The sequence below is a fragment of the Dunckerocampus dactyliophorus genome, chromosome 14 (assembly GCF_027744805.1).
Source record: "Dunckerocampus dactyliophorus isolate RoL2022-P2 chromosome 14, RoL_Ddac_1.1, whole genome shotgun sequence".
NCBI lineage: Eukaryota > Metazoa > Chordata > Actinopteri > Syngnathiformes > Syngnathidae > Dunckerocampus > Dunckerocampus dactyliophorus.
Window position 1 is genome coordinate 16,948,792 of NC_072832.1, and position 24,371 is coordinate 16,973,162.

A 24,371-nucleotide genomic window follows, 5' to 3' on the forward strand; every position below is an offset into this window, starting at 1 on the left:
GATGCCTGAGCCACCTCAACTGGCTGCCTTCAGTGTGAAGAGAGAACACCTGGTGGCCCCACGGGTGAAGGCCCAAGCACCAGGTGCTCGGCCCTGGTCTCCCACATCCGGGAGAGGTGCGTTCTCTCCATTAGTTGTTTTTCATTGGGTCTTCTGAATAACTTTTTGTATAGTTCCTCGACAATGACTTGTTTGCCTTGGGAGACCCACTCGAGCTCCTCCATCAGAGCAGCTTTTGTGACTTACTATGTGACGAAACTCAAACATTCAAAACATGCTGGGTTAAATATGATTGTTATTTTTTTATAATTCGTTTTACCAGGCTCAGATTCCACAAAAACCACGCAAAACATACTTTTAAAGAGTGCCATTGCCACATGCCACATCCGGGAAGCACTCGGTCGTGAAGGCTACACAGACCAAAGACACAGGCCGTTGCTAAAATTACAGAAAAGAGCATGAAGAATTTGCCAGTATATCAGAGAAAGTGCATCAGAAGCGCTGTCTCTGCTCCATTCTCTCCCTCTGTGTGTGTGACATTGGCAACCTGTTAGTTTGCGTGTATAAACAGCAAGCGATAATCCTGAAAACACAAAAAAGACAACCATTACCACTGTAAACATTAATTTTACCTTTTTTATTTCAGCAAAAACACGTCACCCATGATGATTGTGAATGAGTGACGGGTCTTGGCTCACTTTGCACCTTCGCAAAACCACACAATGTCAAACGAATTAAACAACACAACAGGCTCAACAGTTTTAAAGTGGAACTTTCTGGATGTGTTTTCTCCTCTCCCAAGGATTATGTCCATGAAAAGCACCGTGAGAATCCTATTTTTGTATTGCAAGGCGAGACACAAACTCATCCATTGTGTTCTACATGTTTTGGTCATATAAGTGCCTGTGAAATGTATTTATACACTAACTATTCCTATACAGGATGCCACAGCCTTTGGTTCTTGTCTTGTGTGAAACCCAAACATGTTTGTGGGCAGTAATTACTCTATTATGTGGTTGTGAGCTAAAAAGAATGAGTATAAGTAGAATGTACTTGCTGACATGTGTGGAACCAATGGGTGGCACACTGCCCGCACTCAATTATTTCGCCAATATGCTTTACAGCATATATATATATATACTGCTCCAAAAAATAAAGGGAACATTCAATTGACACTCAGTCAAAACTGCTGTGCTGTTATTCAAACTGTCCATTTTAAAAGCAACACAGATTGACAATCAATTTCACATGCTGTTGAGCAAATGGAATAGACAACAGGTGCTGTCTTTTTCCAATTTCATTTTGAGTGTCACTCCAAATCCAGACCTGCATGGGTTAATAAACTTGATTTCAGTTGATAATTTTTGTGTGAATTTGTTGTCAGCACATTAAAACTATGTAAAGACCAAAATATTTCATAAGAATATTTCATAAATTTAGATCTAGGATGTGATATTTTAGTGTTCCCTTTATTTTTTGGAGCAGTATATATATCCATCCATCTTCTGTGCCGCTTATCCTCACTGGGGTCGTGGGTATGCTGGAGCCTATCCCAGCTGACTTCGGGCATATATATATATCATTTGTTTCATTGAATGAGCACCATTTTTTGTGCAAATTTAAATTACATGTCTACAATTAGATTAAAGGCAAATAAAAAGACAATATAATCAATAATTAGTAGACAATTTGAAAAATACACCTTTAATTTCAGGTATTTCACAAAACACTGGCAAATTTGTTCATGAACACCACCAACCACAGCTTTAATGTAGCTCTAAAACCAATAAGCCAGAAACCCTTGATTAGTTACCCTAACATGCCATCTAGTGTTCATACATGTGTGGTGCAATTTTAATCTGCACATTGGTACATACAGAATGAATAGCTAAATCCAACAAAACAAATGTGTTTGTCTGGGTGAAAAAGACAGAGAGGGAAAGACAGGCGGAGGTGAGACATCTGCTGTACTTTATGCTGGCCTCCCTGCTGACTTTTAATGGCAAGACCATCTTACCATGTTGCTGTGCCAGGGTGTTACGTGTTTGCGGTCTGTCAGCGTCCTGCATACAAATGGAACGTAGATCAATAACAGCACAATGAAGGTTACACAAGACGACAGACGTGTCCGCAGCATTGTACAAGTGCTACATGTAAGCAGCCGCATGGTACTGCCATGAAATGTAATGCCGCTGAAGGCTTCCCTCATTTTTTTTCTGTTTGCTAATGCAAAATGTTAAAACCCCAATAGGAAATACTTCTGACCTTCTGTGATTGATAGTTAATTATATATACATTTACCTGATTTAAAGTTTCACTCTATGGCTTTACCCCCTTTTTTGACCCACTTGTGTTCCCATAAATCTCCCGCAGACCGGGGTGTGTGTGTGTGTGTGTGTGTGTGTGTGTGTGTGTGTGTGTGTGTGGTGGTGGGGGGGGGGGGGGTCGTACGTTTAGCGATCTAATTTATCTTATTTATTATGTATTGTGTAAAACTAAGACATGAACAACATCACATTCAAAGCACAAAATGAATGCCGACCCACAATCCACCAGTTCAACTTTTTCAGAGAGATGATTACATGGCTGTTTGACGTGTGTGGTAAAAGGCAGTGTGCTAGCATGAATTAACTTCAGACAAATGTGCACATTAGCACACAATAAGTCGTCAAAACTTACCTTTATATTAGTATCAGCATTTGAGACCAAATTTGAGGTGAACGAAAAATGCTAAAAATACAGCAGCATTGGAGAGAAAGTTAGTACACGTACAATGGACATGCGTCAAGTGAGACCGGTGTAACAGAGAGAATCCGGCCACTTTTCAAAATAAAACATCATGGAAATTATTTTTTTCTTTCTGTGCGGCCCGGTACCAAATGACCCACAGCCCGGTACCGGTCCGCGGCCCTGGGGTTGGGGATCACTGCTTTACCCTATTCTGCCTCCAACAGCTATTGCGTCCCCTGTTGGAAGTCATCATGCATGTCTTCTGCATGCCTTCATAGAGGATCATTAAATGCATGGCTACTTTCACTTGCTATAAGATGGCAAGCAATGCCATTAACCTTCTGACATCACTCACAGAAATGTCTTTAAAGGCTCGCTGAGGATGACAAAGGAGTCACTGAAACACCATCAATCCCACCCATCAACCAGTGTATCTATAGTAACAATGGGAGTGGCAAATATTCCCAGCTAAGCCATGGTGACTGTGGTATCATCAATCTCTAACACTAGCTAATGTATAGTTACCTGTCTGGGCATCTTTGATTGATGATTTCATCAGTGAGGATCTTGCCCTTTTTAAAAGGCAAATTGGTATTTTTAAACCTGTCTCATTCTGTCACATGTGCACACTAAACAAGGACTCAAAACTATAAATGGAACACATTATATATACCGTATGTACATATATGAATTGAATTCATCTTGTTGCGTACAATAGAGAAACGGGTGTGGAAACACACAAGTGTGAGGCAGCCCATCAAAATTCAGTGATGAATCCACCGATTGCCCAGTTTTGAAAGCCAATTAAGGGCAACATCACATTAAGTCTCAGGAAAATAAAGTACATACAGTATAGTGTACTTGCATGTAGTGTAATGGCATGGCTGGATACTTGGATGGTACAGCTTCTGCACCATTTTTTCCATCAGAGCAAACCAGCTAAATGTAGCTACGCGCATCAGCATATCACAATCCATTGAGTTGATTGCTGTTGTTATTTGATGTTTAAGGTCATCAAGGTTAGTGGGAGGAAGTGGAACATAAAGGAGATCTTTTATATATCCCCACAAAAACATAAATAAATCACACACGCTGAGGTCTAGGGATCTCGCAAGCCAAGCACAAAAGCCCCCTTCCGACTAACATTGCTGGGTAAAAATGCAACTACACCCCCATGTGACAGACCTTCAAAGAGATTAGTGTGTCACTATTCTTGATTTATTTTGGGTACAGTGGATCCCCACACATTCACAATTCAGCAGTCACCCACAAATTACTTGACTTGTTTTTTTCTTTTTTTCTCCAAAACTAGCCCAGAAAACATACCTCATTCACGCTAAGTTGGTAAAAATTTGAAATGCGTGTTAATGCAGGTACAATGTTCAGCATATGTACACCACTGTGCAAAAAGCCCACAGTTTATGTCTTCATGCTTCACTGATAATGTTTTGTCCTTGAACACACCATAGTTGTTGTGAGCGTGACAGAAAAGTGAAACATATATAGATCACATTGTCCAAAATTAATTAGTTCATAAATGATTGCTGTTTTGGCTGCACGATGTCCTATTGGTTAGCATGTTGGCCACACAGTCAGGAGATCGGGAAGATCTGGGTTCGAATCTCACGCACGCAAAACCCACGCATGGGTTTTCTCCGGGTACTCCAGCTTCCTCCCACATTCCAAAAACATACAGGTTAGGTAATCGGTGACCCTAAATTGTCCATAGGTATGAATGTGAGCTTGAATGGTGGTTTGTCTATATCAGGGGTCACCAACGTGGTGCCCGCGGGCACCAGGTAGCCCCCCACGACCACATGAGGTGCCCACAAGCCTGCTTTTCATTCAGGTTTTAAGTTCATAATGAAAGAACAGTAGAAAGAAATGCATTCTGAAATACAAAATGTGAGTTGTGGACACCAGCATTTTGTTCATGTTCTGGTAAAACAAGCATATTTGGGTTTAAAATAAGCTCTGAAAATAAATGTTACAAAAATGAGTAGCTCTTGGCTATTTTCATTTTGTAAAAGTAGCTCTCACACGGAAAAACATTGGTGACCCCTGGTCTATATGATTGGCTGGAGACCAGTCCAGGGTGTACTCCGCCTCTCGCCTGAAGTCAGCTGGGATAGGCTCCAGCATACCTGCGACCCTAGTGAGGATAAGCGGCATAGAAAGTGGATGGATTGCTGTTTCGTGGTTGACTACGGCCTATTAGTCAAAAAAATGCATATTTAAGCAAATTGTATGTATTATTAGCCTAAACTAAACATTTGCAAGTGTAAAAGGGTTCTTAAAGAACTGAAATACAAAGAGTTAAAGGCAATACGAGATGTGGTTGATGAACTGCCACGAGGTGTCACGAGTAACACGCACCAGATTTCATCGCCAACGACAGCCTTTTATTGCCGGTTTGAATTATCTCAGGCGCAGGCACAATAATAATAATTATCATCATAATCATAATAACAACACAGGCTACTGTTGTGGCCGTACTTATTCCACCCTAAAACTCAACTCTGAATCCCCAATGTCACTTCCTGTCCACACGTCCGGAAGACATGTATTGAAACACACATGAGCACGAGTCTTATTGGTCTCTTAAATGCCTTATTTTCTCTGATTATAGCTACTCTATTGGGTAATGTGAGTGAAAAGGTGACTATAGGGGTATTATTTCATGTCTAGCGCCTTCTAATAATGTTAAAAACCAAACAGGTTTTATGCTGAAAAAACTACTTGGCGGAAATTCACTTACCGCGGTCGGGGCTGGAGCCACTTCCGGTTTATGCCCCGCCCACCCTGAATACAGATACGGATCATTTAGATGGGTGCACTCGCTCATCCCTAGTCCTAACCCAAACCCTAAGAAATTACACTGGTTTTATGCACTATTTTATGCAATATTTCAAAGTAAATGTTGAAATGAATACACTAGTGGCCTAAGCCTAACCCATGGAGGCAGCAGGCTGTCAATGCAAACATTTTATAATGATATTGATTATTTCAGGGCAAGCAGAAGATATGTAAAAGAAGCAAGGGATGCACCATGACACGTATTGAGTGAGCGATGTATGCTTATCACCTTTTTCCTTCTACCTGAGATCAGCTCAACAAACGGCACCGCTTGGAATTAATGTCCCCGTCATGCCCGCTCGTAACTATTCCAGAGTATTTTCCTGCAAAACGGCGGCAATCAAATAAATTCTGGCGAAGAAAGAAAAAAATGAAGGAACTTAATGTTGCAAAAGGGGTAAAGGTGTTAACGAAAGAGAGATCGCAAGCGATCCGACGTTCTTATGGAGGAGGATTCATCTTCCAAACAATAACCTCCTCTCCTCCTTCTCGCCTCCCCACCGTCTTCCACATGCCAACAAGAGCTTTTTAATAATGGTACAAGTGTTGTTAAAAATTAATTTGTCCATTTCATCATATTTATTTGTCTTTAACTAGAATTATTCTCTATGAAATGTATTTTTTGTTAATATTTTTGGGTGCCTGTAACAAATAACTTAATGTACATTCAACTGCTTCAGTTTTTGTACATTTTGGTTTTTGTCTGACTGAAATTTCACCCTATGTACAAGCATAGCAAGCATCACACTAGCTGAGTTTCGAATAATTTGACATACTTCCCTATTAAATGTCTACAGAGGCTGAAGAACAAGATGTGCAGAGACAAAACAACCCACCATGTTGCCTCCAGGTGTATATTTTTATCATAATCCAGGTTGTGGGCTGGCTGAGATGTTATATCCCTGCCAAGTGGTGCAGAGCTGCCAGTGGATTTGCAGATATTTGTTCTCACAAGTGAATCGCTGCTGTCAAAGTGGCCAGCTGCCTCACAAGCAAACGTAGTCCCTCTGTACTGGTACAAAGCCAACTTGCTGCAGAATGGAGACAGAAGACTAGCTTAGTCAGGCAGTGATTTACTGCCATGCTGTCAATTCAAGTCAAGGCCACACCTATCTATAAGCCACAGGTGTCCACGTCGTTACATGGGATGTTCAGTACACAGAAAGATGTTACACAGAAAGAGTTTTAAAACTTTTTATTAAATAAATGCTTTTTTTCCCCAAACAGTGCCGAACAGTGCGTGTAATAGGACTAGTTAAGAGTAGCCTACCAGAAAAATAATTTATCGCTATCCTCGTCCTCCTCCTGGGTACTAAAACCACTAAAGTCGTCCTCTTCAAGTATTGGAACCGAACAATACATCTCTCTCCTTTTACCTTGTCGCGAGCTCATGCTGTCTTCCCCAGCACGCAGCAGTCCAGCCCCTCGAAACACGCCGGCAACAGTGGTCTTACATTCTTGATTTTATGAGCTATGCTACGATTTAAAATATACTACCTTTTAACATTTATCCGACACGTTAAGTGAATTTGCACAAACTATCGGCATCGCTGATACCAGCCTGAATTTTACTCCGCATCAAATCGGAAAAGAAATCAGTGGTATCACACATCACTAATGATGAGAGCGCACGCACAAAATGACTGCTTCGAAGCGCGCAAAATGTCCCGACTGTATAAACCACAGGTTTCAAAGCATGACAAAAAAGAGCGCGACTTATACACCGGAAATGACGGTATACTTTTGTAAAATAACAGGGACGGGCATGGGTGGCACTAAATCTAATGCAGTTGGGTCATTTTATTTTGAAAATCCGAGACCGCCCACCATTAACGCTGACAGTATTCACTGTAAAATTACAAAGGAAATTAAATCTAAGATAGCAAACAAGATTAGTGACATTATTATTTGTAGGTAATCATTGATAATCTGCTCTCATAATTTCTCATTTTAACTTCATCCGGTGTCATGGTCTATTTCCGCGATGGATCATGATGATAATTTCATGGACTGATCTGTTTAACATACGAGTTGGCTTGTATATTTTTTAATTGAAATGGTAGCGGCATACGTACGGTACAATAAGCACGCGCTTTGTAGAAAAAGATGTAAAGATAAGTGTTTCAGTAATTTAAGCAGAGAAAAAGAACAAAGTGTGTTAGAAAAGTTTCAGGAATGTTGATGTTGATCGCATTTTCCGACGTGAGGGTGCATCATCCACTCCGAGACATTAAGATGATTACGATTAACATTAAGACGGCCATGATGACGGAGCTGTAGAGGATCACAAAAAGAATCCTTCCAGGAGTGCATGAAGGTGTGGCAGAGAAGGCTGGGGAGTTGCATTAGACCCCAGGAGGAAGGGGAAACTTGTAGTTTGTATTTGAAATACAGTGGAACCTCGGTTAGCATACACCCCGGTTAGTGTGTTTTTCGGTTAACATAAAACATTTAGGCCAAAATGTTTCCTCGATTTGCATACATTTTCTGTTTAACGAACAATATTTCGCTCGTTTTGTTATTAGCACACTCATGAGTCCAACTCATCATTATTTATATCTTAAATGGCTTATTTTCTCTAATTATGTTAAATATGTTGGGTAATATTAGTGTAAAGGTGACTGTAGGGGTGTTATTTCCTGTCTAGAGGGCTCTAATCTTGGTAAAATTGAGAAAGTTAAACCGGTTTTCTATGCTCTAACTACGAAAATATTCAGTTTTTTTTAATTAATTTTGAAAACTACTTTGCGGAAATTCACTTATTACTTACCAGGGCTTACTGTATACCTTTTCTGACGCCAGTCCTGGAACTTTTTTGACCTCGGAGGTTAGGTTAATTTGATACACAGTGAATGAAGTGTGTGTGAGTCATGTGACTTAATTTGATCATGTTCCCATTTGAGTATCCACTGTCCAGCCTCAAATATTACACTATATTTTCATGGTAAGGAACCCCCCTTAGCATGAACCTCAATACCAACATATAGTTTATTTACCTGCCCTTCGCCAGACTACATTTTGCATGGTTGAAGACCTCAACACTGTTTCCACTCTCTATTCTATGGTGCAGTTGTGTTATTGTGTCTTTTTTAAAAACACAGTCACATATAAAGGTTAAATGCTCTATGTTGTTTCGGGTTGATGGCTACTTAAATGTAAAAAAGGACAAGCAGCACCCGAGGGAATGACAGAAACACCGACAATCACTTATCTCGACTTCTTTTCAAAAACCTTTTGAACAAATATATCTAATCCTCAAGTGTCCACCTCAGGGTCAACTTCTCCTACACTTTCAATTCATTGCAGCAGGAAAAATGAGAAATGACAGCCAGCATTGACCCTTGTAGGCGATGTATGCTTGGCGATGTTGTGAGATTTGTTTCCTGGGTAGCGACCACACACTCCATCACTGCTCTTTAGTGCTGCATCTAAGAGGTGACCTCTTGGGTCATTTTTGCCTGCAGAGGCCCACATCCCAAATGATTCACAGTCAACCCTCGCCACATTGCGCTTCGAATTTGGCGGCTTCACTCCATCATGGATTTTCAAACATATAGTAATTAATAAATCATGTTGTTTCGTGGTTGAATGCGGCCTATTATTGGTCACAAAATATGCATATTTAAGCAAATCCTTTGGATTTTTTCCCCCAAAGCTCTCCTGTGTCCAAGAACTTATTACCTTCATTTGTAAATAATCTAACAGCAATGTCAAAAATACGAACACAACAATAAAAACACGGATATTTCTGAAAATAAACGGAATAAAAAAATATAATAACACTGGTTTGCTATCCGATGCGGCGATACCAATCCGACACTGATACTTTGTGCAAATATGTGTCTGCTAAATCTTTCAAAGTAGTGTATTTCAAATCATAGCACACAACGTATACAATACATTTATTTCTTTTAAATTAAAAATATACTGAAGTAGTGGTGTGATGACACAGGAGACGAGCAAGATTAAAGCCCAAGAATCCTTGGTGTTATATGAGTTATATTTGATTATTCGTCAATATATATGCGTGTTATATGTACAATAACTAATACATTGCCCTTTAAACATGTTTGCCCATTTGAGTTTAATGTGAACGCTAAAGCAAAAACTGTGCAAACTAAGAAGGTGATGCGGAATTGTAGATAAGAAACACCAAGAAAATATTTATTTAAAAGACTCGAGATTTGACCTAATTAGAATTTTGAAATGATTTACTATTAAGGGGTGGTTATTAAGTTTGTTCGCTCACATCACAGTTAAGCTGAAGTGGATTTTACTCTTATCTGCTATTTTGAAAAAGACTTCCAAGGTCCAATCATAAAATGCTAAAGCCCCAAGAGAAGCTAAGTGCTGACTCACATAATCATTACACATACCTGCCCTGTCTGGACGCCTGTGAGTGCAACACAACTCATTTAAAAGCAGTGCACGCACACACACACACTCACACACACACACACCGGTGTGGAAAATGTACCTTAACTGTTGTATTAATAAGAGATGTCTGAAGAGAAGCACAAGTCAAAATGATGTACCTCTTTCTATAAAACATATAACATACAGAAAATGTAACCAGTAAACTCTGAAATTCTATTGTAAATATTAATGATTAGTATTTCACATTCGCATTTTCAAAGCTTACAGGTAATCAAAGTAGTTCCTATCGTAATTCACTTCAATATGGAAATAAAGATAATTACACATAACTCCTAAATAGTGGTGTACATAACCTGAGTACTGGTAACATGTCAGTCAAATTAGCTAAGTAACGTTCATTAGGGTACACAGGTCATGTATTACATCCAGTTAGCATTTGCTATCAAACATTACCCATATACAAGAATTTAAAATGATGATGCAAAAGACAATGCAGCCGAAGTCAAGGCAACATATTGAAAAGGTTTCACCAACGGGCACATTTTTAATTTCATCATGAAATAATAGTTTAAGAAGCGAACGTGTAGAAAACACTGATTTCTGTAGGAGAGTTCATGACGCCAAGCAAAGCCAGTAAACAATAGACTTTTTTTCTACGTAACTAGCCGCTACAAGTAAACAGATAACTTTTGTTATAGATATAAACATCTTACCGCAGAGTTAGTCCATCCATAATCAGAATAATAAAGATGAAAGTTGCATCTTCGTGCGTAGCTTCGCGAATCAGGAGGGGAGCTTCATGTCGGCTGACTGATGTCATATGACAACGACAAAGTGACGTTTATGCGAGCTACCTCGGGCGATCTACGGGTAGCTCGCGATCGACGTAATGGCCACCCCTGATCTAGGCAGTGACGTGCAGTCGGGTCACGATGAATTACGTTTTTATGTGTTTAAGAGTAAACAAAATACTACATGCATAATACTACATACTGTAACTACTGTCGTGGAGGCAATTCAACAAGAACACTTTGCCAGACACATAGAATTATTTCAGCAGTGATAGTGCCACAGCCGATGGAGTTCCGTCATGACGATAAAATGAGCTACACTTCACAGAATGGTAGTGATAATCTGCTACATTTGAATAAAGAACACGTTTCATCAATTTTTAGTTTTATATTCAATACATTTTGCTGACAATTGCGAAATAAACGACTGAACAGCAACTTTGCTAGCAGTCCACATGTATCTTTTCCTGTGAATCGCCGTGTTTGCTGTTGTGCGTCTTTGCAAATGACGTTTCTGATTGGCTGAAATTGCCTTAACAGTCCAAGCTACAGCGCCACCATTACTTGCATACACATGCATGACAGCCTGTGAAGGCGCATGCAGTACTCGCTTCATCCTGAAGGGGTCGGGGACGTGCGTGAGCTGGAAAGTGCGTCCCCCTGCTGTCCTTCCATAGAGAGGAAAAGCCAGTGCTTTTATTGGACAGTTGGAGAGCAGCAAGTCAAATGCAAGATATTTTTATGCTCTGCTGAATAAATGATGGATTTGACTGATGGAGGATTATATATCTAAGGTCCGCAGGAAGTGATCAGGTTTGCAACTTACAATAAAGGATCAGAATTTTTCCTAGAGAAGGACAGGGTGCATGTGCTTTATGCATTCATTCAGTTATTCAACTAAAAAGTATTGGAAAATAAAATGTAACCAAAGTCAATTATTTTCTTCTTTTTCTTGTTATCCTCTTAATGAGCAACCTGTATAAGTACAGGTTGTTAATTAACATAAAAAAAACTCCAAAGGAGTCAGTGCCTCACCAGCCATGAACTTCACGGCGTGTCACTGATTGTACTGTAACTAAACTGCAGTCCACTTACTGAAATGATATTTTGGGCTGGCTGGATATTCACATGTAGTCGTCAAAGTACACAAAGCATTCCAATGAGAGGCTTCTCATCTTGTTACCAGAATGTGTATTGCTTCAGTACCACTCTGTAATCGATAACACCAACGGAGAATTTCATGAGAAAAGCGTTTTTGGTTAAAAACAGCGGCATTTAAAAGCATGACACAAGGCCACTGATGGATTTGTTCTATAAAGAAACATCCTGTAATTACGCTCATGGGTGGGTGGAGCGAATGTCTCCCTCAAAACAATGACAGTAAATTGAGGGTTCAGTTAAAAAGCTTTCCATCGAGGACGTTGTCAGCACTGTTCAGTGGCATCCAAACCACATAATCACAGCCTTTCAAACATCGATGAGGGAGGCTGACTAATAATGCATATGTCAAGGTTGTAATACTCGAAATTGAATTTGGGCACATGAAGTTTTACCATTATGACATGCAAGTATTTTTATTCTATTTGTAGAAATGAGTGTGTAAAGTGACAAGGGGTGACCGCTGACAGTATGTGGGCAAAGGTGTTTAAATGAAGATAGTAGCGTTCCTCTCCACTGCTGAGGACTCCATTAGTGGCCTGTCACCACGCTGCCAGAGAAAGAGCAGGACAAGATGAGATCGCTTGGCTGATTCTTCTCCACTGGGGACTCACTCTAACAGATGAGGAGTACGCTTTACGAACAAAGGTCATCAGTTTAACAAAGGTTATGGGGCTGCGAGTGACACTGACTGACAGTTCAAGGCAAAGCGCTTCAAGGTCTCACAAAGCAAGGACTATTCAGCACATTTCTGCGTTTGTTGTTAGTGAAGAGTTACTTCCAATGATTGCAAAAGCATTCATCCTGATCAACCCTTTACTAGGACGTTCTATAAAGTTGCTCTGGCTATTTTATTAGAAAGAATATAGAGTCGTCCCTCGCCACTTTGCGGTTCAAATTTTGAGGCTTCACTCTATGACATTTTTTTAAAAAGATGTTCTATATAATATACTAAAATAAATCATATTGGGCCGCACGATGGCCAAGTGGTTAGCATGTTGGCCACACAGTCAGGAGATCTGAAAGATGCGGGTTTGATTCTCCGTTGGGCATCTCTGTGTGGAGTTTGCATGTTCTCCCCATACGTGGGTTTTTACTCAGGGTACCTCCTCTCACATTCCAAAAACATGCATGTTAGGCTAATTGGTGACTCTAAATTGTCCATAGGTATGAATGTGAGTGTGAATGGTTGTTTGTCTATATGTGCCCTGCCATTGGCTGGCGACCAGTCCAGGGTGTACCCCGCCTCTCCCCTGAATTCAGCTGGGATAGGCGCCAGCATACCCTCGACCCTAGCGATGGTAAGCGGCAAAGAAGATGGATGAAGGGCTGTTTCGTGGTTGAATACGGCCTATTATTAGTCAAAAAATGCACTTGAAGTAAATTTACCCGATTTTTGCATAAGTTAAAGGGATAGTTTCGATTTTTTTACATGAAGTTGTATGACATCCCCATTGGTAGTGTAGTACATCAGAGGTGACTTTTCCCCCACTTTGTCCTGTGAGCCGAGCTCTGGTCGGTTTTCGTTGTGGAGGAAAGTAGTTCCTGGGGTCTCTTAAGTGAAGCGTTTTGCTTCTCAACAAAACATGCGTTCAAAACAGTACAGTGTTCCATCGCGGTTCATCTCTCGCGGATTCGCAGATTTCTTTAAAGTGCAATCTTGCATGTTTTTTTTTAACAGCGTATGAACTGTTCTGCGTCCTTGTGGTGTATTAGAGCGATTGGTGCTCTGTTGTATGTGTCTGTTATTTGTGTTTACTACCGCTACAAGTAGAGGGTGTATACTCATGTGAGAGTTGAAGCCGTGCTGGAGTAAAGATGTCTTCCCTCCACCTCCTCTCAGTATGTGTAGCCGGCTAAATATAGCGCCACAACAGTCCTGATTGGCTAAGGGAAAACCCGCCCAATGTATTCTGCGTTCTGATTGGCTGTAGACCACAATGTCAATCAATCTCCTTCATGCAGCACTGCCTTTGTATGATCCATCCAAACATGTACATGAATCTTCGAGGAGGAGGAGTAAAATACTACGCCAGGACCAATATGTTTTAACAAGGATACAAAAACGCTACAGCCGAACGGCGCCAGGAAGAGGTACAGTCAGAGGAGTGAATACGCTTGAGTCACTTAAAAATTTCTTGTGTCCGACCTAGAAGGCTGACCATTTCAATTCAAACGAGGTTTGAGCTTTGAGACTGAGAGATGTGAGTAAATGTTCATGCCTGTCTGAGAAAAGTGTATGACGTGTATGGTGAGGGGTTTTACACCTTTAAAACATATGTAATAACTGTAAAAAAAAAAAAAAAAAAAAAAAATTGGCTATTTTGCTTTGATTTCACTTGTTGCGGGCTATTTTGGGAACCTACCCCCCGCGATAAATGAGGGAACACTAATACATTTGCTTCACAAAACCGTTGCCCGCAAAAAAGTCAGACCTCTCAGTCACTTGGCGTTATTTTCTCTCCGTTTGTCTCGTTGCGCGCTGCCGCTTGTCCATTGTTGTGTATGTGTCCCAGCGTCTACATGAGCGGAAGATCATCATCGTATTGCGCAAGTGTACTTAATGTTGTGGCCAAAAAGTGTATCCAGTCCACTGATTCATGTCATTGTTTGGAGACAGATTGGAGACAGCATATTGTGACTGCCTGTCTCTCTATGAAGCGCTGCCTGTTCGTTCAGAAGAAGCAAACACAAACAACTTGCAAGCAGTCATACATCTAAATCCTAAATTCAGTCAGCAATGTGAATGACTGTCAGGCAGATAAACATAGATTGCGTGGCAAAGGTCAAATCCCGAGGAGCAAATAAAACCAACCAACTGAGTAAATATGCGACTGTCATGAACAAACACAGAGCCAGCATTCATTATAGCAAGCAAGAGGTTCCCTGACAGTTCACACCACAGTAACCACATAAAATGAATGTCCACCAATGACAATGAATGTTCATGCTTGTATTTACCAAAAAGACCCTGCACATTCAAGATGTAGCAATGACTTTTGGTCAAAACATTACCGTAATTTCCCGTGTATAAACCGCTCGTTTTTCTCAAACCCTGTGGCTTACACATCAGTGCGGCTAACATGTGGTTATATTCTAATCCCGTGACATCTCGTATACTTCAGCACTACTACTAATTGTTTAAATATGAATGTCGGAAAACGCTATAATTAAGATGGCAAAAAGCGCTCAGGAAACAGCCAAAAAAGGCAGAGAAGCCACCTTTCTCTGCATTTTGTTGCTCTAGTTGTGTGGAGCCAGGTATGCACATTGGTGAGAGCAATGTGGATGGATCCCGGTATGCCGACACGAGGACAGTTCAAGCAATTTGAGCAGTCGTTAATAGAGATGCACAACCAAGGGGAAAACGGGAATTTAGGGTGATGGAGCAAAAACAGGAGCGGCACCGTGGAAAAAAGCAGAGGACAAAAATACTAACTAATAACTAAGGATACTACTGGGCTGGAGGACGGCAGAAGAAGACAGTCGCAAACTAACGTGTGGTTAGCAGGAGCATAGAAAGGGAATAATCCAGGTCTGGCTAGCTTGAGATGAAGTGATTATGAATGGTACTCACGAGGCACAGCTGCAGGGGTCCAGTAGCTCTGCCCAGCTCAGGAGGTGTCAGCATCTGAAAGGCCAACAGAAGAGACACAAGAAGCAACACTACTGAATAATAAACACAAACAGACCTGAGTCACAGTGGAGCATGACATTGGATTTGGATTATTCAATGAACGCCACCAAATGCACCGCCAAGATTGCAAAGCCTGTTATGTTGAATGGAAAAAAAAAGAGGGGACGTATTGGAATTTCTGCAGCGTTTGCGTTGTTGACACATACCTGCATCTGCCGGGGGCGGCCACCAAGGTGCCACTGGATCGTGGTTCTTATGAAGTCCAGGGCCGGGTTGTTCAACACTGGGTTATTGTTTTAACCACTGGTTAACTAGACTTAACTGACCGTTAACTTTAACGGCACGTTATCTTGTTGTCAAAAACTCAGTTAACTTTAACGGGCTGTTAACTTGACGTTGAAGTTAACCGACCTAAGGACCGCCGCTAGCATTTTAACAGTGTGGTTAACTCTCAAGATGGCTAACGCTGCCTTCATGATGCCGTGCTGTCATGTCTCCTTGCGTGCTTTGCTGACGTCTGGGTCATGCATTACTTCACACTTTACTCTACACTGCAGCTTTCCAGCACGCAACAAATTATTTATACTTGCAAGACAGAAAAACACGCTTTTAACTGCCTAGATTTTAAAGGAAACTATTTTATTGACCCGTGTTAAGCTTGCTAATTCTATCTTAGTCATGTTTAAAAACAACTGTTTTGATGGAATAATTGTACATAGAGCTATTTGAGGCTTTATCGGCATCACAAGATTGTATTTTTATGAGTTAGCATGTTGGCCAACAAAGACAATTGAAGAAAGAAGTGGACGGTCCTGGAGCTGAATCTAATCTAATAATGACAACACTTGCTTTTAATGCAAATGTTGATCCCAAATTGGAGGAGAATGTCAAGGGCAAGCTAATACGAAGTTTGGAGGCTGACCCACTCACCCGCCAAGACAAATTAACACAAAGAAGCTTTGAGTTAATTCACATGATCTTGATTGTTAATGAGGAACTGTTGTAGCAATACGAAACTATTCGCCAATATTGTAAAGCAGAAAAGTTTTCAAAAGTTTTTTCTTAAGATTTAAAGGCCCTGTGGCTGAAGTGGATCGGGTTGATCCGCCATACGAGGCACTGAAGGGGGTTGAGGCAGCCCAACCTTAAATGGCCGTTTTATCCCACACCAAGCTAAAACTAAACTCTGAACCCTCCTCGTCACTTCCTGTCACCTGGGATTGGCTCAGTTTACCGATGACCCTGAGGGCGAGCACTATAGAAAATGGATGTATGGATGATTGTGGTTAATACCCCTCTGCTCAGCCCCCGGCGTTGACATGTTTGTGTCTGCCGACACCACTCTTCCAGGAGCTTCTGTCAGCCTGTGTATCAGTGTGTGTCTGGCCTCATTAGAGGTGGTAGTGGCAAGCAGCCAGATGCCAGCTTTTCCGACTCATTTGTCACAACACTGCCTTTATCTGCCGGCGCCGATAACCACCTCCACTAAAGTGTGATGAGGGAGGCAGTTCATGGGAGGGTAAAGGGGGAGAAAGGAATGGAAACCAAAGTGAAGAGACAGGAGGCTAGACTCAGCACTAAAGCTATGAAACATGCCAGTCATGAATACACGATAAATCGTTTCTCAGCACCTGACCCGTTACAAGCAACGCAGTGCGTGAGGGAACGAACAACATATTTTTATTTATATTTTATTTTTTTATTAGCCAATTCCGCGATTTCGTTCCGTTCTCTTTAAAGCTATAGTCATTTATTGACAGTCCGGAGTATAAAGAAGCAGTGGTTAGAGCGGCACTTCCCGTGCGAGCTCACCGCACCATGACACAGCAGTCCGGTCAGAGTGAGGGGGAATTACCGCTGTAGCCAAACAGCTGGAGCGAATTATCCAACGTCCAACGTGAAACTAACTTCACCACGGTACACCGCGGGCATTTCTGCATTGTGGTGTTGCGTTTTCTTCTTCTTGCATGTGGCGGGAGCCAAGTGGCAACCAGCTTTGAGGCGCATTACTGGACCATGTTGGAGTGTGGCTCAGAGTTTTACGAACGTTATTTGGCAACTGGATCGGCCCGATCTCGTGATGGAAGCCGATATTATCCGATCTTCAAAATACAGCGACCCGGGAGCCGATGTCGATCCTGAACTTCGGATCTGGACATCCCTACTTGTTATGTCTGAAGTGGACAAAAAAGAAAGCTACATTGTGAATGAAATACACCTTGCTGACCTTTTCAACACACACACATACAAGATACCACAGAATGGAAGTTGAACGACCTCAGGTTCAAGGTGTGATACTACGAGTGTGCACGCCTGAAGGCGCTCACAGGTCGTTTGTGTGTATTCTCAGACACTTGAAAAATTAGCAGCATTGGTTTCAAGCCTATCTTTAAATAAAACAACAACTAAAGACTAAGACTAAACTTTCTTTTGGTTGCACATGGTTATGTTGGAACTCCAGGCATATTGTAACCTTGGACTGTTTACTGTTGCAGTTTTCCTCTTGTTTTGGGTCATCAGCAATCCATTTAATCAATTTGGTTGATTTTGTCTTTTCTTGCTGCCCCCTCCATCACTCCCTCACTCGCTACATCCTCCTCACTGACCTTCAAATACTCTTTCATCCTCACACACTGCACCATGTCCTCAAAACCACTTTACACACACACACACACACACATCTTCTTTTAGTTGTGATGTGATGGTTGCTATAGTTACAAATAGCGGGATAACAGCTAATATATAAACTAGTTATTATGTTCTAGATTCATATGGAGATGATGAATGAGCAATTAATCCATTATTTTTTGGTCTTTTTTAAACTGTTTTTTAATCAACAACAATCGACAATTACAGATTATGCCAAATTCAACAATATTAAAAAAACAATAACCAATAAACCAAACAAAGCCAATACGTTATTGCTGAGTTTATAGAGAGAAATGACTTAAAAACTGTGCGATTCAGTCAAAATGTTTGTTTATGCTCAATTCTTTGGATGTACATGTTTATTTAATGCCTCTGTGTATTCTAACTTATTTCTATTTATTGTTAGCAATATATTCCTATTGTATCACTTTTGCTACATTTTTATCTTACTTTATCATTTTTTTTTGTGAAAATTTATGGAAATTATTTGTGAAAATGAATGCACTGTAAAAGCAGCAGCGTCACGGTTGTCCTCAAATCACAATAGACAGTAAAAGGTTTGCCGCCAAGTGTCTCGATAATAAATGAGGCCCAATCGATAGCCCGTCTGTTGAGAACAAACCTTAAGCGGAGGAGAAAGCGATAAAAAGACTCTTTGTTGATTATGCATAAAACGAGGGTGAGATATTTTCTTGCCGTCGCACAATACACGCTGTTGTGCGGGGGTCTCAAACACAATTTACCTGGGGGTCGCTGGAGGTAGAGTCTGAGTGAGGCTGGGCCGCATCAAGTATTGGGAGTAGGGCTGGGAATATCGGGGTACCTCACGATACGACACGCAATACATGGCTCACAATAACAATAATATCTTGATACAGTAATAGGGTGAATCAAATAAATAATTTCACAGTTTATATTTTGCTGCATTCAGCTGGGATAGGCTCCAGCTTACCCGTGACCCTGACGAAGGCAAGCGGCATAGAAAACTGTTAGTTCAGTGTAGACTTATGTGTGCATCCTACGAGTAACATTGGCTTGTCGCAGGCCGTATCACAGTCATCTTTAAAGACAAGTCGCGGGCCACAAAATGCGACTCGACGGGCCGCAAATGTCCCACGGGCCACGTGTTTGAGACCCCTGCTGTAGTGATTTTTCAAATGTGAAATTATTGATTGCTGAATGTCAAACAGAAAGTATGATATACAGTATTTATATATACTGTATGATATACAGTATTTACAGTATTTAACCACCGCCTTCGGCGTGGTTCTTACTTCACTTTGACATTGAAATGCAGTCGCACATATTCAGCTGATGCAATTTCACAGCAACATGTCAGAGCATTGCTGTTCCGCTCAGGGAATGAATATGATTTGTGTGTCTGATGTATGTGCACGACTGCCCTACATCTGAATCTACATTTGATTTCCAAACAAATTCTCACTGATACATTTTATGAATTCCACTTATGTTACATTACCGCCCCAAGGTTTGGGCACAGTTTCTCTGTCTGTAGACATTCTATTGTATTGCACAGTGGAACCTTGGTTAGCATCATTAATCCGTTCGCGAAGGTGCGCTTCTAACAGAAACGAATGCTGACCAAATACATTTTTCCCAGAAAGAAACAATGTAAATCCAATGAATCCGTTTCAGAAAGCCAAAAATGTTAACACAAAACACATTTTCGGAATTTTACAAGTATAGTTTTACATGCTGAAAACAATTCAAAATGCACATAATGAATGAAAGGAATAAATTAACATTTAAGGTTACTTTTACCTTCAATGAAGACGTGATAACATGTCGGCAAAGACCCGACGTGGCAGTGAGATCAACACGGACACCACCTTTGTGAGTTATTTCTTGAATTCAACAGTGTTTCTCACCTCAAGTCTTTGCTTTTCTTATCGATCACGGAATCAGTGGGAGACAGATATAACGCCGAGCGTTTTGTGAGGTCCAATTTTTTTGAGAAGGCATTTCTGTGATGCAAATGTTTTAATCTTTAGAACGCATATTGTTTTCAGAAACCAGACTCTTTACTTAATTGTCCCCAGCAACTAAGTGGAACTATGTAATTCATCACGGAAATCTGACCAGAACTGGACTTTGGAGACCAAGTGGGGGGTAAGTCGCTTTTATTGGACTACAACGCTGACCGGGATGTCATACAACTTCAAGTCAAAAAATCGGAACCATCCCTTTAAGTTGCTGTGTGATGAGTTTAGTGTGATGAGTCAGACTGCTATATTGAGTAATGACCTCCTGAAATTTCCAAAGGGTGGACAAGCTCGATGGGAGTTTTTTCATAGCTCATGATGGTCAAATACAGAGCTGCCTGGTCCTCACGGACTCGTGCATGCCACAATGCGCCATTTTACAACGTGGCCACATGCGGCTTATACACAGGTGCTGCTTAATACACAATTTAGGGTATATATAGAAGAAAGAGGGATCTGGAGCTGGATCTAATAATTACATGCCACTTTTATTGCAAATGTTGATCCGAAATTGAAGGAGAATGTCAATGTCAAACAGGCAGGAGGGTTTGGAGGGCATACAGTCGTTGAAAAAATGATTAGACCACCCTTGGAAGTTGCTAGATATTAGCGCTTAAATTAAACTCTTATGAGCTCTATTTGTTATCATCATTATATTTGTCCAAACAAATGTAGCTTTAGTTGTCCCAGGCATTAAAATGGATCAATAAACTGGGTGGTCTAATTATTTTTTTCCATGACTGGATGAATTACTTGCTGGAAGGCGTGGAACGTAACACACACGAAAAACGAGGATCTACTCAATTCATCCACTCAGTGGCTTGAAGTACTGTAGAGGTTCTGCACGACAGCCGGATGCGTTCATCAGTCATCCCTCCCTCGGAAGCCATGTCAATGAGAAAATATGGAACTAACTTTGCACTTCGTGTGGGTGCACAGACATTGAAATGACTGTCATGGACATTTTGCATGTTAAGTTCAAGTTAAAAATCGCCAAATATGAGAACATTTTCAGTATTCTCCCTGCAGGGTAATGACATATGCTTTTTTACAGGGGGAATAAAACGGCACATATAAAATTTCTGTCATTTATGATAAAACATGGTTGACATCAACCTTTCATAAAACGTAATGAAATCTGTCATTTTTACATTGTCTCTGGAGTTATTTTGTCCTTGGTGCCGCTCATCCATCCTGCCGTTACATTAACTGCCAAAACACGTTAAAAGACCTCTGAGCGGAGAGCCCACATTGATCTAATCACATTTTCTGCATCAGTTGCTATTTGCTTCAAATAATTTGGCGACACTGGAAGGCTGTCCGCCTCCACTGTGCTTGAAAACCAGTGTGCGAGTCAAGCGGGACTGCTGGGGGCATTAAATTAACTTAAAAGTTATTTGTGCACAAGCCAGAATGAACTGTTATTCCTTATTTGTAAATATACAGTAGAACATACTTGTTTTTTCAGTTGGGACAAACTGCGGTGACATTTTTCTGACAGTAAAGGTAAATGGGCTGAATTTCACGCAAACTATACACTAGTTCCGGCAGATACAGTCACTCTCCACATCATGCAGAGATGCATTTAGATCGGTACATTAGGTGGTCATCCACGTAATGGACTGTAGGTGCCGAGGTGACAACAGATTGGTTCATAATGTGTTGGCAGTGTTATGGCCCATTGATCTGAGCCTGTAAAACAGAAGCATGTTAGGAGCAGTAGTATCGAAAAATTTCTGTACTCACCTTAAATAACAGCTTTTGTTCATGAGCACTGTCACAGCCGCTTTCCAGGAACCATACTTTAGCCAACAAAAAGAGGCAAAAAAAACAGGGTACATTGTCAGGAGTGTAACACATTTTATAACACATAACACATCAGTTGTCCCCCAATTTTGATTGCCTCGTTAGCTGTCACTCACATACATCCCTATACTATAGAAATACACACACATGCACTCCTCAGGTACATCGAGGTCAGCCCTCCAGAGCTACCTCCTCCGTTCCTGGGCGGGGCGTGGGGGTGGGTGGCTGGCGCTCCCAGCCGTGGGCAAGCTTTATTCCAGTTGGCGGGGGTGGCTCTGGGCTCGCTGGTGTGTGGCCCCTGGTGCCCGTCTGCCCTTGCGGGGTGCGTTCTCTCACCGGTCTTGGGGGTTGGCTCTCCTCCGGCCTGCCGGTGCACTGTTTCTGGTTGGGGTTGCCTCTCTGTGGCCCCTTGCTGGTCTCCTTGGGCGGGGGGGCTTTGTGGGCTGCCTCTTGGGGCGCCGGTCTTGGTTATGCCCACCAGCGTGGGGTCGGTGGCCGGTTTCATTGTCACTGTTACCACTAATAACTAGGACCGTTTCAATTCGGTATGGTCTTTATGGCCGTTATAGACATTTGCTAATGTAGTCCTGTTTGTTTTTGGTGTTGCTGTTGTTCTTGTCCGGCCTCTCCAAATCTGCATAACAACAAAACATCAAATTAAGTCAAATAAAATCTATATAACAGGGGAAGAGTATCTTCTACTTTTCCCTGGCAGAGCACATCTGTTTAGCATGTAAGGGCATTTAGATCACCAATACTAAAAAAAAGATTATAACACATTTCACTATATCAGCTTAAACTCTAAGGTAAACTAAGATGTAGTGTTATTGTCATATATTATGTATGTAATGGAATATGCTGCTGGGTGTTTCGAATATCGCTCCTTCACTCTATTGTGGTTTTTAAAAAGTAATTAATTAGTAAATGATCACTGTTTCGTGGTTGATTAGTCGTGATGTTATTAGTCAAAAATATTGAAAGACAAGGTGTATGTAGTATTCTGGCCACGAGGCGTCAGTAATGTTACATTGAGACGACATGACATTAGATTGCATCACCTACACACTGCATGGAATATGCCATTTATTCATATTGATTCTTACATCACGGAAATTCAATTATAACAGTCGGGTCTGGAACCAATTAACCGCAATAAACAACAGATGACTGGACACTACTTTTTACAATTCAGCAGACACATTAGGTGTATTTGCACAAAGTGTCAGTATCACATCGTTATCGCCGATACCAGCCTGAATTTTAGCCAGTATAGGATCGGAAAAGAAATCAGTGGTATCGCAGATCACTAAGAACGACTAAAAACAACACACTTCCAGTCTTCACATTAAAAGTGCTGTGCATTACATTCTTGCCTGACTGCGCTGAACAAAAGTTTCAGAAAAGTTACAGACTCACCATTGGAACACGCCTGGAGTTTGTTTTCCAGAGAGAAGATGATGTGTGGGTAACAGCCAGTGTGTTAGAATGAATTCACTTGACATTGAATAAATACGAACATGAGCACTCAATACACACATAATGACATTGTTAAAGCTCGCTTTTGTGTATTCACAACCAGCACCGGCATTTGGGAGCAACGAAGAGGAAGTCTATTTGTGACAGCACCAGAGAAACTTTTACTTTGTCTGTGAGAACACAACTATGGTGCGTTCAAGGAACCCTGCGAATAAATGCTCCGCGTAACTCGTTTTAGACGATTATCCGTTACGGATAATGCATTTTTTCCGAGTATGAGCATGAAACAAGTAGCTCGTCTTTATCTGTAATCGTGATGAAGGACAATCCTCACGGGGTAACTACTTATGTTTACACAGCGACCGCCCCTCCCTAGACAGACTCCCTTCAGCCAGAGAGAGGAGTATGCGGTGCATTTGACAAGACAGAGTTATAAAAGGCTCGTGTCGCCTCCACTCTGGATGTTTTTTTTACGTTTTTCCTCACCTCAGCTCGTATTTAAAGCTACTTGGTAAACTTGTTTCGTTACGTACACCGTGCATTTGACAAGACTGTAAACGACTCGTGTTGCGTCATTCACTGCTGGTGTTTTTTTGGGGGGGAGGGGGTTTCGTCTGCTTGTTTGTAATTTGGCTGGTGATATAAAATCAGTTGGAAAACTTTGCTTGTAGTACTGAACGCGGTGCTTTTGAGAAACTACAGTGAACAAGGCTGACAGATGAATTCCCTGTTTGCCACCAACTTCGCACAGATCATGAAAAAATTATTAAATAATAGTCTTACAGATCACAAACACACATACACAGTACGATATAGCTGAATAACAAATACATATAGAAACTTCTGATGTCTCCGTGTCAATTTCAGACTTAAAATAAGACAGATTTA

At 41.1% G+C, this 24,371-nt stretch overlaps 1 protein-coding gene across 1 annotated transcript in view; it reads right to left on the minus strand.

The window, feature by feature from the left end:
• Window positions 1-410: 410 nt before the first annotated feature.
• Window positions 411-24,371, minus strand: part of LOC129194296 (uncharacterized) — a 50,894-nt gene continuing 26,933 nt past the window's right edge. The window contains exons 4-8 of the mRNA XM_054799430.1: window positions 22,155-22,641; window positions 21,948-22,003; window positions 15,490-15,543; window positions 2,018-2,063; window positions 411-583 (exon numbers count right to left, since the gene is read on the minus strand). Coding sequence (XP_054655405.1) covers window positions 411-583; window positions 2,018-2,063; window positions 15,490-15,543; window positions 21,948-22,003; window positions 22,155-22,512 — 687 coding nt within the window. The 5' untranslated portion in view covers window positions 22,513-22,641. The remainder of the gene's footprint in view (window positions 584-2,017; window positions 2,064-15,489; window positions 15,544-21,947; window positions 22,004-22,154; window positions 22,642-24,371) is intronic.